General features: G+C 36.8%; 1 protein-coding gene across 2 annotated transcripts in view; it reads left to right on the top strand.

Moving 5' to 3' along the window:
* The window catches only part of LOC136024971 (deoxycytidylate deaminase-like), a 110502-nt gene that overhangs the window by 74013 nt on the left and 18699 nt on the right, over positions 1-17790 (top strand). For both annotated transcript variants that reach the window (XM_065700573.1, XM_065700574.1), the window contains exon 2: positions 6877-7098. In XM_065700573.1, the coding sequence (XP_065556645.1) occupies positions 6895-7098 (204 nt within the window). In that variant the 5' untranslated portion in view covers positions 6877-6894. The remainder of the gene's footprint in view (positions 1-6876; positions 7099-17790) is intronic.

Here is a 17790-nt window from a genome sequence, read left to right as displayed (position 1 = left end):
GCTCACATAGAAAGATTCTAGAGCAGTTTTTTGAGCGCCATCTATTTGATTTTTTTTCAAATCACTTTGACGTCGCACGAGGACACATGGGGTTGGGCCGGACACGGCGATTGGGGGTTGGTTCGGACATTTTTTTTATCTGTCCGAACCAACCCCGTCTCTAAAAGGTTGGTATTTAGGGTAGAAAATACACGGATGAATGCTTGAAAATAAGTATTTCTACTAAGCAAGTACAGCAGTTCGCATTAGGAATATATTTTAGTGGTATACTAAGCGGTCTTTGAGTAAAATCTCAGCTCGTACCAACTCCGGTGAATGGTGTGTCATTTTAAAGCTTTTTTGTCATTTTATATAGCTGAAGTACTGTTTTTTACTTTTTATACTTTTATGCATATTTGAAAAAAAAAGAAGTCGAAATCTAATGGTTTAGCATGGTGTCCGAACCAATACTGGGCCGTCCGATCCAACCCCGTGGGTAGGGGTTGTTTCGGACATTTCAAAAAAATGAAAAAAAAATAAAAATCTTTTTTTCCTTTTTGTAGAAAAATCTGAAAAAAATCTCGAAGGTAGTCCTAACGGATACGCATTTTATGGTGAAGTCAGAACTGGAGAAAAGTCAATGGCTTAGAAGATATGCCGTTTCAAAAAATCGCGTCCGGGTCAACCCCGGTCTCCCCTGCATTGTTATTGACGACGGCAACTCCACCAGTTCTTGTCTAGATGGCTCTTCCGAGCGATGGTTCCTTGAAGCCACAGAACATGGTCGAGCTCTCAAAATTTGATTCCAATGGTGTAAAGCAACTGTTTTCATGGTATCTAGGCATCTCACACTGTATACGGCTTACCGTCTCATCTGGTCTCGCTACCGCCGGATGGTTCCCAGAGGAACCACGACGTTGGGGGTCGTTTCTATCCTCTGGTTTTCCAGCTTTAGGAGTGTATGATAGCTCATCTGAACAAACAAAACGTCCTCTTTCTAAAACTTTTGGAATGAAAACTCTAGCACAATAAACAATAAAGTTATTCACAAAAAAGTATTCTCACCTTTCAGGAAAAACAAGCAAGGCTAGAGGGCACAGGTTCAAACTTCATTACCTCACACAAGGGTGACAGATTACGGACTAAGAAAAATACAAACCTGTCTAGGTAGATCAGATTGAGACAATGGCAAACGGATTGACGTTAATAGGTCAAACGGTCAGGATTAAAATAAATTAAAAAGTTCATGGTTCCTGAGGGAACCTTCAGGCATCAAAGGGTTAACTAACCTTCATTAACCGAAAAAAAAATAAGAAGTTTAAGCCTAATTTTGAAAAAAAGGTGGTGTACCTATGTCTTATTTAATCTATGAAAAATAAAGTGAGGACTATTTTTCGGGAGTAAGACATTTCCATATTTTTAAATGTTTTCCATTGTAAAATGAATAGAAATTCATGAGCAAAACCCCATTTTTCCAACCTTACTTTACGATCACATTAGGGATGTCTGCCTGCAGCTTAACTGTTTTGGAAACCTTTCTATTTTTGTTTCCTTTAAGCTGAAATATTAGCTTAACCACGAAGAATATAGTGTATATCTATATAAATAAGGCCTTAATATAAGCAGGGTATGGTACCAACTCTCAAATAAAACCTCTGAAATTTAGGAGTCTACCTCTACTTCCTATATATTAAATGAAATAGCCTCCTTGGTTCACTTGAGGACCAGCCCCAACCCCACACCCATCATTTCCCCAAACAAATACAATCAACATTTGGAGATGGCGAATTTGTTCGAAATAGTTAAAACGTCATGTAATTATGTCTTTGGGATGGCAGGCCCCATCACAGCCCTCAAAGCAAGGGCTATAAGTTTTACTAGTTGCCCATTATTAACATATGAGAGAGGTGGTCATATTAACTACGGAGAGGGCTCCTTCGATTGGAAATCAGAAGTTCTAGTGCCCTTTTTAAGAGTCAAAAGTGATCGGAGGGAAAGCCCCTCTCTGCGTCTTTTTTTCTCCAAATGTATCCAATGGAAATTTTGCGATTATCATTCTATTCAAAAGAGTCCAAAGATTGAAACAAACCCCCCAGAGCCTGGGGGCGGGGGTTTTAAGTTATGCCCCAGGGGCATATAAGGTTTTTATAGAAGGGCTGGTCATATAAACTTTAGAGAAGGATCATTTTATTGGAAATCGAAAGTTCTAGTTCCCTTTCTAAGAGTCAAAAGTGAAGGAGGGCAATTAGCCCCCTCCGGAATTCCTCTTTTCCTTAAACGGATGTGGTTTAAATTGCGATATAGCCATTTGGTTCAAAATAGTCCAAAGAACATATAACAATCTCTTTAGGGTTAGCACAATTCTCCAGATCCCCGAGGCAAGGATTGTAAGTTATGCCCTGGGGTATATATCGTTTTTATGGAGGGGGTAGTCGTATAAGCTTTTAGGGAGGCTCGTTTACTTGGAAATTAAAATTCTATTTCAGTTTCAAGAGTCAAAGGTGATTGGAGGGCACCCAGGACACCCCAATGCGCCCTTTCCCCCCCAATGAATTCCTATAAATACCACAAATCATTATCGATAAAGAAATGAAATCCAAAACAAATAAAAATTATAGTAAACAACCGAGTCAACCTCAAAACAAGCGGAAATCAACATGAGTAGGGTTGAAACCCCCCGTGCCTTCTGAACACCAAAACATAATTTGCACTTTACTGAAAACAAAACATCTTTGAAATGTTATCGTTTTTTAAATTTTAATAAATCAAATATTATTACGACTTTAAGGAATACATGTCAGTATATTTTTTTTCTGTAACTTGATAATTACTTTCAGGACTTGAGAATGCACGGGCCTACTCGTTTGTCAGCCCTACTCACGTTAATTTCTGCTCGTTTTGAGTTTGCAATTTTGTTCCTTTTGGGTTTCATTTATTTATTCATTGTAATTTGTGGTTGTTTTACGCTTGTAAGATTGTTTGACTTTATTTCTGCACATTTTGGTTTAATGGAGCTCTTTACTTTTCTTTGAAAAACTTTTTTTTGCGTAAAAAGTCCTTTAAATCAATTTCTCAAAGTATCAAGATCAATTAAAAGCATAAATGCCTAGAAAACTTTTAAGATAAACAATATATGTTTCTGTCAATCAAAGTTTTCGTTGTCTGCCAGGACTAATATCCCTTTAGCCAAGTGGAACATTTGCAGTTGGAAATAACAACTTTCATTAAGTTGTCCGCATGCTTTGACATTTATCTCCGCTCCAAACTACACCATCTAGCGTGAAATTAGACAATTTGGCATTGGATAAGAAACCGAACCTACTTATGTTTAGCACTTTATAGCAATCCGTCATATTTGTAACTAATGAAAGTGAAGTAAGCGATTAGTTAAATGATCCTGCGATATTAGACAACAGCATATCAATCATAAGTTGGCCTAGTGTGCTCTGAGCACGCAATGCTTTATTTTGGCCTCTTCGTCACAGTCAATTAAGTGGTTACACGCTCTTTGAAAGAAATAAAAGCTTGGCCAAAATTTAGATTAAATTGATTTATTTTTTCCTTTGGAGGAACCACAGCTTTGTAAGATTGATGAGTCGCAACACTTTAACGTGGACGCTTTAAAAAGTCTGTGAAAATATGTTAGATGATACTGTCGAAATTTTCCAAGAATGATATCCCTTCTAGCGATTGTCTATCATGGTTGCAGCAATAGGTCCAAACTAGTAAAGAGCAAACCACACCCATTGCAGCCGAACTATGAAATATGGCCTTTTAAAGAAGCTTTCTAGTGGCAAATCCCCGATTTTGAAAACAGTAGTTTTCATGTAGATACGACTAAACAGTAATCCGTAGTAAAGAGAAGAAATTCTTGTGAATTTTGAAAATGAGCTTAAAATCTCTTTTAAAAATACACCGTTGAAATTGCTATTACCAAAAATCCTTAATTGGGGGCTTACAGTCCCCTATTTAATAAAAATACGGATTAAAAATGTGGTTCGATCCCACTGTTTAGGCCTACATTGAAAGAAATGTTAACATGGTTAGGACACGCTTTACGGATGAAGGATAATAGGCTAACCAAATCGAGCTTGTTATTAATCGAGCATGTGCCAAACAAAAATCTGGGCGTCATCGAATAGACATCAGGGCTAACATCATCCAATAGAAATTTTCAAAAGGCGGAAGTATGGGAGTAAGTGAGGGCGAACAAAAATTATTGATTTGTAGATTACGCAAAATACATGTCTAAAACTAGCCAAGATTTCGTGATTTTTTTTTCCGACATCTGTGAATTTTAAAAACTAGTGCTTTACTGAAAACGCAAAACCTATATAAAAGATGACTAATTTATAACGCTCTTACTAGTCTTTCGGCGGCTATGATTCGATTTCTTTTGAAAATGCAACTATACTTTTTTAAAAAGGTCAAGCAAGCTTAGTTTTCATTGAAGTGCTAGTTTTTAGAATTCCACAAATATTTGAAAATATAGTCAGTTTATTTGAACTAGTTTTGTTTATGTACCTTGCGTAATCTGTGAATAAATGTTTTTTTTTCGTTTTTGAAAAAACGACGAAAAAACAACAACAAAACAGACATTTTAGTGTTCCCATGCAGAAAAATGATTTTCTTTTTTTTCCGGATGTTGGGATTTTATTTATCTCAATAAAGTTTTCGACCATGATGAATCCAAAAGTGTAATTTTCATTTTTGTCTAGCGCCATTTTTGATTAGTTTCAGGCTATTTTTCCAAATTCCAATAAATTTGTTTTTGCAATATACTTTTACTAATAATATTAATCTAAATAATATTTACTGTTCCAGAATTAGCTTCAAATCACGATTTGTCCTCACCGGAGGTTTTTTTTTTTGACGCGTTTTTAAACTTTGAGTTACTAAAGCCCGTGGTTTGCTTTTTGCTTGGTTGGAACTGTCTCGGCAACCCTTATTTAGTTTTTAGATTGAGAGACTATTCTGGTAGTTTTATAGGCCTACTGAAAATTTTTTTAAGAACGAATCCTGAAACACAATGGCTGTTTATTTAGAATAATAAGCTTTCTTTTAAAATTCTACAAAAAACTTTACTTATATGAAAGAGGCTGCCTCCTCCTCAAGACCTCGCTCTTTACGCTAATTTTTTTTGTAGAATTTAAAAACGAAGCGTAGCCTACTATTCTAATTAAACGGCCATCGTGTTTCAGGAATCGGTCTTAAAGAATTAGAACCAAAAGTCAAAACTTTGTCGTAAAGAGCAAGGTCTTGTGGAAGGGGCTACTCCTTTTATATACGTAATAATTTCTGATCGTTTTTAAATAATACCGGGAAATACGACTCTTCCCCCCCCCCCCATGGAAAATTCCGGTACTTGCGTTTTATAGGCCTATGCCACTCAGTCAAGTTTACGATGTGTAAAATTCGAGAAAAAACCTCTTCGTTAGTTTCTTCGCTACTCTAGAAAAAAATTGGGCTTTATATTTGCACATTTGGGGGGGGGGGGTGAAGTATAGTGGGTCTGTATGCAAAGTGTGTTAGGTAGAATTGTTCTGCATATTATGAAGTGAGAATTGTTTTCTGACTTGAAATTGCCCAAATACTTTACCCCCTTCCCCCCTAATGTGCAAATATATAGCCCAAATTATATATTCCCCATCTATTCTGTCACTTGTCTTTGTCTTGTCTCGCGTTAAATTGAAAGAAAAGAACGGAGAAACCGGTTTGTTCTCGAGTTTTACACAGCGTATACTTGAGTGAGTGGCATATAGTACACAAGTAGCCTACCGAAATTCCTCCCCCCTACGGAAAAAACTCAAATTCTAATTCGGAAAGTCTTATTTTCCGTGGGGGGTATTTTTCGGGGGAGGATATTTTCAGCAGGTTGGGGGGGGGTGAACACTGGGGGGCATTTTACGGGGGATTGTGAACGCCTAGAACTATATTTCATTTTTTTTCTCATTAGATTAAACTTTGTCCTCTATCTAAGTAAAACTAAAAGAATTAGTGCAAAGTATGATTATTTGTATGGAAATCATTGATGACAACAGCGGGAGGGGGAGAAGGAGACTACATATTTACCTCTCTCTCCGTTTTAGAATACCCCAAGTTCATAAATGGGCAACGTTATGTAACTTTTGCAAACTGTTTGAGTTATAACAAAATTGCAAACCACCAATCTCCTCCTGCCTAGGACAGTCTTTTTGTAGCCTCTTGCGCCTCCAGAAAACTTTGGTGTGGGTTCCTCTTGAGAAAACAATGCTCTGGGATTGCTTACAGCTCCAGCAATATGACAGTAGTATTTACAATAGTAAATAGGGTAATATACCTAATGTTAACACTGTAATTAGTGGGTACGAGATGGTATTAGTAATAGTTAAACTGGTGGTGTATTTATATAGTAGTCATAGGTATACGAAACCGAAATTGTTAGAGATACCAGCATTTACTCTTTCACATGATTTTTAGAAAAATACTGGAGAATATCTCTCAGTGAACCAGAAGAATGAAATTTTCCCCTTTGTCCTCTGTGCATATATAATAGTAAGTAGCAGATGTAGTAGCACTAGCAAGAAGGTGGGGCAGGATATAAACGGTTTTTGGGCTGTAGCATCCAGACATCAAAATTGTATTTACTTCGCTATTTTACGATCAAAAATTGCAAATCTATTATTCAGTTTTCACTTATCAGGGGCAGTTTCTGAGCTTTTCAAATTCCCCTTCCCCTCTGTGTCATCGTCCAAAGTGATGTGGCTGTTATAGCAAGAGCCTTGTTTATAGTTCTATTGGAAATATTCTTTTAATGTTTTGTCGATTTATAATTTAATATAGTGTATTTTTAGGATATCGTTACATTGTACACAGCTATCGTGCCCAATATATTTAAGCCGATTATTTTTTTTTCAGGAAAAAAAGAAAGCCAACATGAAGCAAGACACAATACCAAAAGCGGTTTGTTTCAATGGGTCTAAGTTTTTGTCAGAACCGACTAATCAACCCGAAACCTCCTTAGCACCACATAATACTCGTGACCTAACGAAGAAGCGAGAAGACTATTTGGAATGGTCAGAATATTTCATGGGTTTGGCTTTCTTGTCGGCAATGAGGAGTAAAGATCCTGTCTCTCAGGTTAGTTGGTAAGACTTCTTGACACTACTATAGCTTTAACTTTTTTACAATTTTCTAGATCGAATCTTTGCAAAAATACCCAGCGGTTCGAATAACCCTTGTGGCGCTAGCCAGCATGTTTGCGGGTGGTGGAGAGCTAGTGGAGTTTTTTGATATGCTACTCATTTTTAGTGACTCTTTGTCAACCGAGATCAAGCTTTTGGTAAAAATTGCTTTAAAATCGGTAAAATTGTCCTAAAATAGCCGTAAAATTGAAGGTCGAGAAAAAAAAGAAGAAATTTACAAGCTCTTCGATAGCCTGGGAGTTCGATAATCAGAAATTTCAGTATAGTTTAATTATATACTTTAATTATATAGAAATAAAACTTGTTTCCTTTCAGTACGTCGTACATTAAATTTAGTTGGATAGTCTTTGAGCTAGAGCTACTGAATTTTTTTTCTTCTTTTTTTAGCAAGCTCTGTCACTCTCCTCTATAGGACTGACCACTAGATAAAAATTATCTGAAGAATATTTCTCACTTTCTTAATTATTTCTGAAAAAGTGTGTGAGATACGATATTTTGTTCTGGGCACGACCATATGTACAAGAATAAAACACGACCTAAGGATTTTAATGTTCCAAAGGGTAGTTTTTTCAAATTTAAAATCTGCTTTCGAGTAATTTCCGGGCCAAGCTATAGTCACACTTGTAAATAATTTCGAAATTACGCACGACTTCAGTGTCAATAATGAATCCTGTTAAAAATTTGACGAATTGAACATTATTCGACCTCCATACGTAAACTTTAGGATTCACCTATCAAAGTTAAGATTTAGGACGTAGTTATTTTGAAATTGGAAAAGGCTTGGAGATTCACTTTTTCTATCTGTATGATGAATGTGATAAATGTACAAAGACGTAGTGATAATACTTGTGTAGAAATCAATTCCGCATTAATTTAGGCTTTCCAATGTTTCTTCTTAAAATTGTTCGCATTGTTGCTTTTTCGTAATAATGCCGAATATGCATTTTGAATATCTGGCCGCCTTCCTGTCCGAATTCTGGTTGCCGTTTTTCCGCCTTTAAGTACAGACATGTCTTCTTCTCCATTGATGCAGATATAGTGAATACTTTTACCTTTTGGGTGCTTTGAACTCGCTTAATTTTGATGACTTTTAGCTGTCAAAGCAGGCTTTTACGCTTGTTCTTTGGGCGGGGAGGGGATATAAGATCCTTTTTACCACTGAATTGCCTGGAGAGGAGTCTATCAGACAAAAAAAATATAAGGGAAATATCAGAAAAATATAGAAACATATCGAGGAAATCCAAATAAATGTGGGTTTTCTTTATCGTGTCCTCGTCAAAGCTTCCAAAAAATATGTAGCACATTGATTATGGGAGTCTGTATGTTCATATTGTAGACACGCTATTTGTGACTTAGCTCCCCCCACCCTTCATAACAAAATTGGCTGCCCCTCCCCAAAGACAAGAAGCTACGCGCGCCCATGCTACCAATCAATAAATGAAACCCAAAATGAACAGAAAACTAGACCTACGTTGCCTGGGCAACGTGAAGTGTTGCGGCAACCTTTGTCCGGCTTCGCCGATAAAAGTGTTGCGAGAGCAACACTTTGGTTTTGTTTCTTCGCTATCGGTTAAATTCTGAAGTTGTCAAAACTATCAAAACATTCAAAACGGCATATTCAAAGAAGAACACAATCAGTAATCACATGATCAAGTTCTTCAGCGTTGAAAAAACAACAGCAAAAGAATATCGGAAGAAGGGACTAAATTGAGTTTGCAGCCAGCTGAACTTTATCCTTTTCAATCGTAGACATCGTGACCGATGGAAACTTGGAACATTATCTTATATAATCTAGTTGGTATTATAAAGCTATTCGTCACTTTTCAGGATCAAATACCATAGATGTGCACCAATTTGCACAAATTTTTAGCCTCTGATGAACCTCCTCTAGCAACCGATTCTTACTTACAAGTCCCTCTCCCGTGATATACATCCAAGTTCACCGGAAACAAATAATGGGTACACCAACTAGCAAAAGTTGCAAACCCCTTGTCGCTGAAGTCATTGTAGCCTAACAGCCGATTATTACTTACAACTCCCCTACATGTCTTACAATCGGGAACCAAGTTGTTCTTACCATCAATTACACCAGAAACAGATAATAGGTACACCAATCAGCAAAAGTTGCAAACCCCTCATTGCCAAAGATGATTATAAGCTAATAATCGACTGTTGCTTGGAAGTCCTCTACATATCTCACAATTGGTATCGGCCTATTTTTGGTTCAAGTGTGTACCTTACCACTGAAGTTGTCAACCCCTTGAAAATTTCAAACTGGTGTATGTCATGAAGGAATTTTTGTAACAAAAAATGGATGACATATACTTTGATCAGCTCATCAAGGTCTATCGATTGTCATTGAAAAAAAAATTCTATCTGTCTTAGTTCAAAAGTTGACTTTTTTGCCGGAGGCCAACTTTCTAACACCACCACTTAGAAAGGAGCAAAGGATAAGCTCTAATCAAGGAGGCACACTCGTGCCTCTATAAAGAGGCGACACACGACAATGTTAAGCGATCTTCGGTTCCAGTGGTCGCAGAGGGATGGGGAGGGATGCATTTCGTAGCCCGAGCTCCAACTAAGAAACCTGCAAAATTTCATCCCCCTCCAACTTTTCCTTCATAGGGAAAATCTGGCCGAAAGTTTCGACTCGTCAACCCCAGCCCCCCTTTAACGTTGTCCGATCGGGCTGAAATTCACAAGTTAAGGTCCCCTAGGGCCTAGGAGCTTATCCGCGAAATTTCAGCTCGATCCGATAACTCTTTCCCTGTTTTCCAGAAACCACGCATAGCCACTTAAAATTCATTTACTTTTTTTTTCTAGACGCCTACAGGTCACATCCGACATCGGATCTGGGTGTACGAAGACTCATTCGATGCGGAATTCTCCGAGTAATTTTCCTGGAAAGTTTCATAGGAAAATCTTAACCCCCCGAAAGTTTCGACCCTCCAACTCCCCCCCCCCTTTTAACGTTGTCCGATCGGGCTGAAATTCACAAGTTAAGGTCCCCTACGGCCCAGGAGCTTATCCGCGAAATTTCAGCTCGATCCGATAACTCCTTCCCTGTTTTCCAGAAACCACGCATTAGCTATTAATTAACGGATTTCTCTCCATAAGAGCCCATGTTAATTTGAAATTTTTAAAATTTATTGAGAAGTTATATTTACACACATGCAAGTTATTAGCTCACTTGGTAGAGCGTGAGACTTTTAATCCTCGGGTCAAGGGTTCAAGTCCCTTACGGGCGGTTTTTTTTCACAACATCAAAAAAATTTTGATAACACCTGGACAGCTTATCATTTGAGAGATAACAGAATATTAGCTTCTTATGAGCAAAAGAAACATTTCGGTCATTCTATCTATTTTTTTTCTATTTTATACAATGATTTAAAAGCGGGGGGGGGGTTTCCTCTCCTAATTCCTGTACGAGGAGTACAGGAATTATTAAATTACATCCACCATGGATTGTAGAAAAACGTACAGAAATAATATGAAAAAAAACTTCGTTTTCTTAAAGAGTTAAAGAGGCTGCGTCCCAAAGTCGAACCTTAAAACGTACAGGAATTAGAAGAGGCAGTTGGGGGGCTGCCGCCCCCCAAACCCCCAGCTTTTAAAGACTCTTTTGTACAGGTTTTTTGTTTTTTTGCTAACCCCCCGCTCTTGGCTTGGGAAAGGCCCTCTTTTAATTAACAAAACATTGAAATGAATGAATAATGGAATAACTTCGAAAAATGTTAAACACAAGAGGACAGGAGAACCATTGCGCCGAAACTAGTAATTAGTAACAATGAAGTCCCCCCACAAAAAAAACTGTACAAAAGAGTCTTTAAAAGCTGGGGGTTTGGGGGGCGGTAGCCCCCCAACTGCCTCTTCTAATTCCTGTACGTTTTAAGGTTCGACTTTGGGCCGCAGCCTCTTTAACTCTTTAAGAAAACGAAGTTTTTTTTCATATTATTTCTTTAGCAATGAGAGAACTTTTAAAGTTTAAGAGGTATATCTGATACCATTTCTCTATTGCAATCCCAAGTAGAAAAAAAAAGAATGGTAAAGTCAGCTGAAATCACGAACAGAAATGGCTAGAAACAATAGATGGCAGCACTTTCGGACCCGTGGGAAAATCGCACTTTTTTGTTTCTGTAAATTTTTCTATTTATCACTCAAAGAAGATATATTGGCTGTGGGGCCGGGGAACTACCGCATATATTTAACACTTATAGATTTTAGTCCATCTTCAATTTGAAACTGGTGCCTGCCTGCTTGCCTGCTAGAACGGAGCTTTCCACTCGAAAGCAGAAACATGGTTTGATGAAACGAAAGCTTGGCTGCACAACTTCAGATACTCCTCTCTGACATAGGCTATATAACTCCACTTCACTTCGCACACCATAGGCTCTGGCTCGAGGACAAGCAAAAACCATCCTTTTTGGCCCCAGGCAAGAGTTCTACGGAGCTTTCCAAAATGTAATGTCATATTCATCAATCCGGCCTGAGGTCCACACTTTCCGTAAAAACTGCACAGGTTAGACCCTTACCAGTTTCCAGGAATAAGCTGAGATCGGCGGCATAGGAAAAAAAAAAAAAAAAAAAAAAAAAACCGGGACAAAACCAAAGTGTTGCTCTCGCAACACAATAAATGAATAATCTCATTGATCACAAAGAATTACGGGTACTTCTATGCAAAGACTTGATGCTTATTTATAATTACAGATGCTGATTTAACAGAAATTTAAAGTGAACGGAATTTACCACCTAAACCTTCTGAAGGGTAGAGTGTCATTTGTGCTTTATTGAAGATTATTTGTATTTCGATTAGCGTGTTTTTTATTTGTCATAACATCAACAGCAACGCGACCAAAAAATAATATCAGGATGCTAACCTAGGTCAGACTGTACGAACGGCTTGCTTTTTAGCTATTTCCAAGGTGTTAGGTGAATATTCTTTTTCAAACTAAAATTGCTTCATATTTATGATGCAATAGGTTCAGTTGACTAGTCTAGTCTACTTGAAATTTGAAGATCTTTATATTTCTTAGCGATTTCAAAATTCGTTTGTCTAGTTTTCTGTCCCACAAAAGTAATTAAAAGAGAGCTTTTGGTACCTAAATCGATTTTCTAGCGTGTTAAAGACCCCACTCTAAAAAGAAACTTCCTTTGTTGACGCAACTAGTCATCGTTGTTCAGTTCATTCAATTTTCTGTTCATTGACGCAGAAATTACTTTTAGGACAAGGAGTAAATAAAAGGTGAAAAACAGGTTGACGAGTTTGAGAAATTGACCTTGGCTATTCAAAAGGTGTTATTTAAACTTTGAAACTGGAATCTGTACACTCAACCTCTAATTTAAACAGGCTTGGTTAAAGGATCTAGTCTGTTTAAAGTCTGAAGATATTTACATATATTCGCTGTTTCTAAGTTTGCTGTGTTCTGTTATGTACTGGTTTTAGAAAATAGGGCTCTCTAAATCCAAATTGGTTGAATTGAAAGTTCTAGATCCTCCTCTAAAAGCGATCTTCCTTTGTTTAAATAATTGGTCATCTTCACTCAGTTCATTCAACTTCAAGTTTATTCAGTGACATCAAACAGTTGACATCGCTTTTTGTGAACTATTCCAGTATTTATATTTAATCATGTTTATGATACCTTCATAAATAAGTATTTATTAATTGTTTTTACTTCTTTTTTAAAAGCTGAGACTAATTCAGTGGTCCGTATGTTGTCGCTGTTATGCCTTGAATTCGCGAGAGGTCGCTCTCTCACTCAGAAATCATGCGCACCAGGTAATACATGGCAAAACTGTGCCAAGCATTTTGAGGAGTGTTCCAAGCCTCTTTTGGGACTGTACTAAACGCGGGGGAACTGTGCCAAGCGTGGCCAGATGTGTGGCTCACGTGGCGTTCTGAGATGTACGTCAGACGGTAGGAAGTCTGCACTGCCGCCTGAGCCCGTATCTGACATATTTCTCTTCTGAGACGATTGTCGAAAACTGTTTACTAAGCTGCTCTCAAAGGGAGGATGAACAGCACAATATAAATCAGGAGGAGCAAAGCTTGAAAGAACATACATTGCCCTTATGATCTCTCCTTTTAGAACGGGTTAGTGAACTGTTTTTGTGTAATTATATCAGTATTGTAAAAATATCAGATACGGCCTTTAAGTGTGATATACTGGTAAACTATCAGTAGTGTTGTTGTTTATTTTGTTGCTTAACGACATCTACAATTTTTTTTCTTTTTTATGAGATCAACAGTGGCTCATTAGCGTAAACTACTGCATTGTATGTATTTGTGTACACCGGGTTTATTGGAGTAAATTACTGGGGAGTAAGTATTAAGAACTCAAGAAGAGTATATTAATAACTTGGAATAGTCATTTGAGTTTGTTTACTGTGTTTTTCGTTCTGTATCTTATCACTTGAAAGTGTTTCTAGTTGGAGATCATACCCTTTTTTTCCAATTTGATATTATCGTATATACTATTGAGTTTCATCACCTTTAAAATGGTGCTATTCATGGAGAGACAGTTTTTTCCCAAAAGCTTAGTAATATAGCTATCTGTAAGCTGGCAGGTCAAAAATGCATTTGTTTTGCCTTTGAAATTGGTTAATTCAGTACCAAGATGAGAACAACCAGGAAACAAGTATATAATTACAGAATTTGGGATTTTTTTTCCAAGAACACACTGTATTTTTTATGACGATAAAAAAAAAGATACCAACGTCGGTATATATGGTGCGATATTATTTGTTTCGTCAATGAAAAGCAGTTCGATCGTGAAAAAAAAAATACCAACGTCGTATATATGGGGATTAAACACCAACTTTAGAATCAACAATATTTCATTTGCTATTAGAAGATTAGGAATATAAATTTAACACCACTAAATTCAGCAGTATTTCATTTTTAATTAGAAGAATATTCAACGTAGTATTGCAGAATTCAAGAACAGTTAGTGATTTTAAGTCAATGGACCCGTAACTTGTTTTGACCCTTAAATGATTATTTTGTTTAGTATAAATATAGTTTGTTTTAATTTTGATACGTTAGTAACTACTGATGATGACGGCCGACTGTGTTATCGAAATATCTAGAGCCTTTTTATATATTTTTGTTTCTCTGTCTAATGAAAGGACCTGTCCCTATTTGGAGCTGTTATTTGTCTTGTCATAAAATTACAGAACTTTGACAGACACACAGGCCATGCATTAATCATTTCCTTACCTTTCAGCAAGTATTCCTCAGGTTTTTCGCATAGTTCCAAACTAATGAGTAAGGATTGAGGAAGAAAATACTGAAAACAAAGAAAAAAAACTATAAAACAAGAAACCCTGAGTTTGTGAACTTTGAAAAAGGACACAATGACGCTGTGGCTAATTTAAAGAATTTAAATAACAATATTAAGTACTTTACTCTATAGCAACATCCTCGATTGATGCTGTGCATGGAAATACGAGTCTCAGGGATCGATTACTATTGCGGCAACGTTGCGCAACAGACTTGGCTCTTGTCCCTAAAAAAAAGGCCCAGTAACTTAAGCGTCGACTCCACGCCCTGTGTACCTGCAATTTTTATCCCTTTATTAAAGACTTTGAACTGCAATCCAGCCTTATCCTTAAAGTGCCTAGTTACCATAAACTCGCCTAGTTACCAAGTATTTACCATAGAGAATACAGATCACCACAATAGTATAACCACATCGAACTTTAAATCTCACTTTAGTGAAGATGGTAAACTAAAACCAAGGAGTTACTCGCAAAGCTACGTCTAGAATGGCATTTTGTTCGTAATTTAAAGTACTGAGCAATGGACAAAAAGATATAGGAGAAGATCATCTTTGATTTTCTGCGTACTATGTCACAAGTGGATTTTTTAGAATTGAAGTTTACGTGAAAGAAGGACGAAATTAGCTGAGACAATAATAAAAAAAAATTAGTTAATGAAATGTCACAAACTTTTATGCAGAAATTTCTGAAATAACGCAAAGACGCATCATGCACGTCCCTCAAAAATTCCACGATCAAGTGATTGTTCACGTAAAGGTAGACCTCAATATCACCTGGCTAACAGTCAATATCTTGGACGCCTCTATTTGTAAAAATTTTCCCCATCTACTTACCTTTTTTGAAGCAAAAGATTCTTTTCATGATTTTCAATCTGGATTCCGAGCTAAACACTAAACAGAGCATGCCTGTGCAACTCTTCCGAGCTTTTTACATTCAGCTATTGATTCTGGTTTTTGGTATTGATTCTGTATTGATTGTTTGATTCTAGTAGTGCTTCATCCCATTATTATTTGTTTGTCCGAAAAGCTTTGGATTTGTTGACCTGCCAAATTCTAATTTTGAAATTTTCTCATTATGGTATGAGAGAGAATGATAGTGCTTGGTTTGACTCTTATTCTTCTGTTTAAACCGCCCCATGAATCTTTTTTTTTCTCTCACCGTCTCAAGTTTAGTTTGGTGTGCTGCAAAGTTCGTTCTAAGGCCAGTTCTTTTCTTGATTTACATAAATGATCCTATTGGTATGGTTAGGAACCGACAACATACAGTTCTATGTCATGTACATCACCCTAAATCTTTCCATGGCCAAAACCGTTGATCTCCCGTAATTGACGAGGACACTGTATTTGCTTTAGCTGGCGGCTTTACTCTTGGCACTTCTGTCAGATCGAAACTTTAGATCTGTATTAAACCTGTATTTTTATCTGGGAAAACATTAAACGGTCAAAGGCTAATTGTCTGGCCATAAATGTTGCCAAGCTGAGCTTTCTAGTTTTCTCGTGAATTTCTCAGGCTTGCCCTGAACTATCGGACATTCATCTTTCAAGGAGACCCTTCAGTATACCTAGTGACCGGTGTGCCCTGTTCCTAATATTCCTCTTGTGTCTCTTTGTCTCTTACGTTTTTCTTCACCTACATGGTGATGTGATATCCTTCCTCCGTTATTCGGAGATTGTTAATTAAGCAACTGAAGACATTCGTGTTAAACTCATGTTGATTTTAGGCTTGGGTTGACTAACACAGTAAAATCCATCCCTGTCTCTTACCATGTTAAAAGATTTATCATGGGTCTCAGTCCGTTTTTGAATGGGCTAAATTTTACTTCATGCCACATGAGAAATATTGACTCCGGTACTGCAGAAGCTATTAGATTGAGCCACTTTTTGCGTAGAAAAATATTTCAAATTTCTATCCCCACTAGCAAAATCTTTCGAATTTCTGTATCCTCATTGCTCAGATTGTCAAGTGGGCCTAAGGAAACAATAATTGAAGCTAAGACAGGAAAAGTAGGAAGCAAAAATGAGTAGCTGTTGAAAGAATTAAGACAGGCTGCAGAAAGGAAAGAAGAATAAGTCTGCTAGGTTCTAAGATAATAATCTGATGTATTCAAAATATATTTCCATACTAATGATAAGATAGTCGGTCGTTGTTTGTTGAAAATTGAATATTCCAGAAAGAAAAGATTTACGAATCGTCCCGACTCTTAGAAAATTGGGCCCCACCTCAAACCCTGCCAAGTTTGGGTAAAATCCCAAAATTGGCATGGTTTTGTGCTCTTCTTTTTTTCAATTTCTTTTAATGGCCCATAGCAACCGGGAACGATACCAACTGATGGCACCAGTGTATATATGTTCTGAAAGCGTTACTTTTCGACCAACAGCGTATACGCTCTTGACATTATAAACTTAATTAGATTAAAAAGTAAAAGACATCAGTTTCCATAATATATTTTTTGTCCTTAATATTTTCATGCTATCAGATCTTGATTCTACTTAAATCTTTATTTCTATTAAATCAGTTAAATACAATTTTAACTGAATGCAAGGAGCGACATTATAACTTAAAACGAACAGAAATTATTCCGTATATGACAAGGTTTGTTCACTCCTCAATGCCTCTCTACGCTAAAGTTTGACTCTTTCTCACGACTCTACTTTTTAAAAACAATAAAAAACTTTAGCGTAAAGAACAGGGCGTTGAGGAGCAGACAGCCCTTTTCATATACGGAATAATTTCTGTTCGTTTTAAGTTTTAATGTCGTTCCTTACTTTCAGTTAAAAAAAATTGTTTCTTTTTATTTAATTTCTGAACGTTTTGAATTAACGCAGGTTTTGAATTTCGCTCACCGTACTTGAATAATTAAATGAGATTTGGATATTAATTTTACCTTTTTTTAACTAATAATAACCTTAAATTAACCTAAGTTTGATTTTTGTTCCAGTTGTTTAAGAATGACTCCTGAATCACAAAGGCTGTTCAATTAGAATAACAACTTTTTTTAAAAGTTAAAAAAGAATGTTTAGTGTAAGAGTATGCTAATGAGGAGAGGCAACGCCCCTCATATGCGTAACATTTTCTGTTCGTTTTGAGTTTTAATGTTGCTTCTTACTTTCAGTTGAAAAGCTTGTTTTTTTGTTTAATTGCTCACTTTTTATGAATAATTTCGGGAAATCCAGCTCCCTCTCCATGGAAAATTCCCTTCCCCATGAGAAATTTTTCCATGGAAAGATTGTCCCACATAACTTAAATTAGTAGTATTTGCGGAACTAATTTTGTAAGGCATAGTAACACAATGGCCAAAGAGGTCGAAACTATTTTTATTATAATGAAAGTCACAAGTTCAGCAATTCTC

This window comes from Artemia franciscana, chromosome 3 (genome assembly GCF_032884065.1).
Source record: "Artemia franciscana chromosome 3, ASM3288406v1, whole genome shotgun sequence".
In the NCBI taxonomy this organism is placed as follows: domain Eukaryota; kingdom Metazoa; phylum Arthropoda; class Branchiopoda; order Anostraca; family Artemiidae; genus Artemia; species Artemia franciscana.
This window is presented reverse-complemented; position numbering and strand designations above follow the sequence as displayed.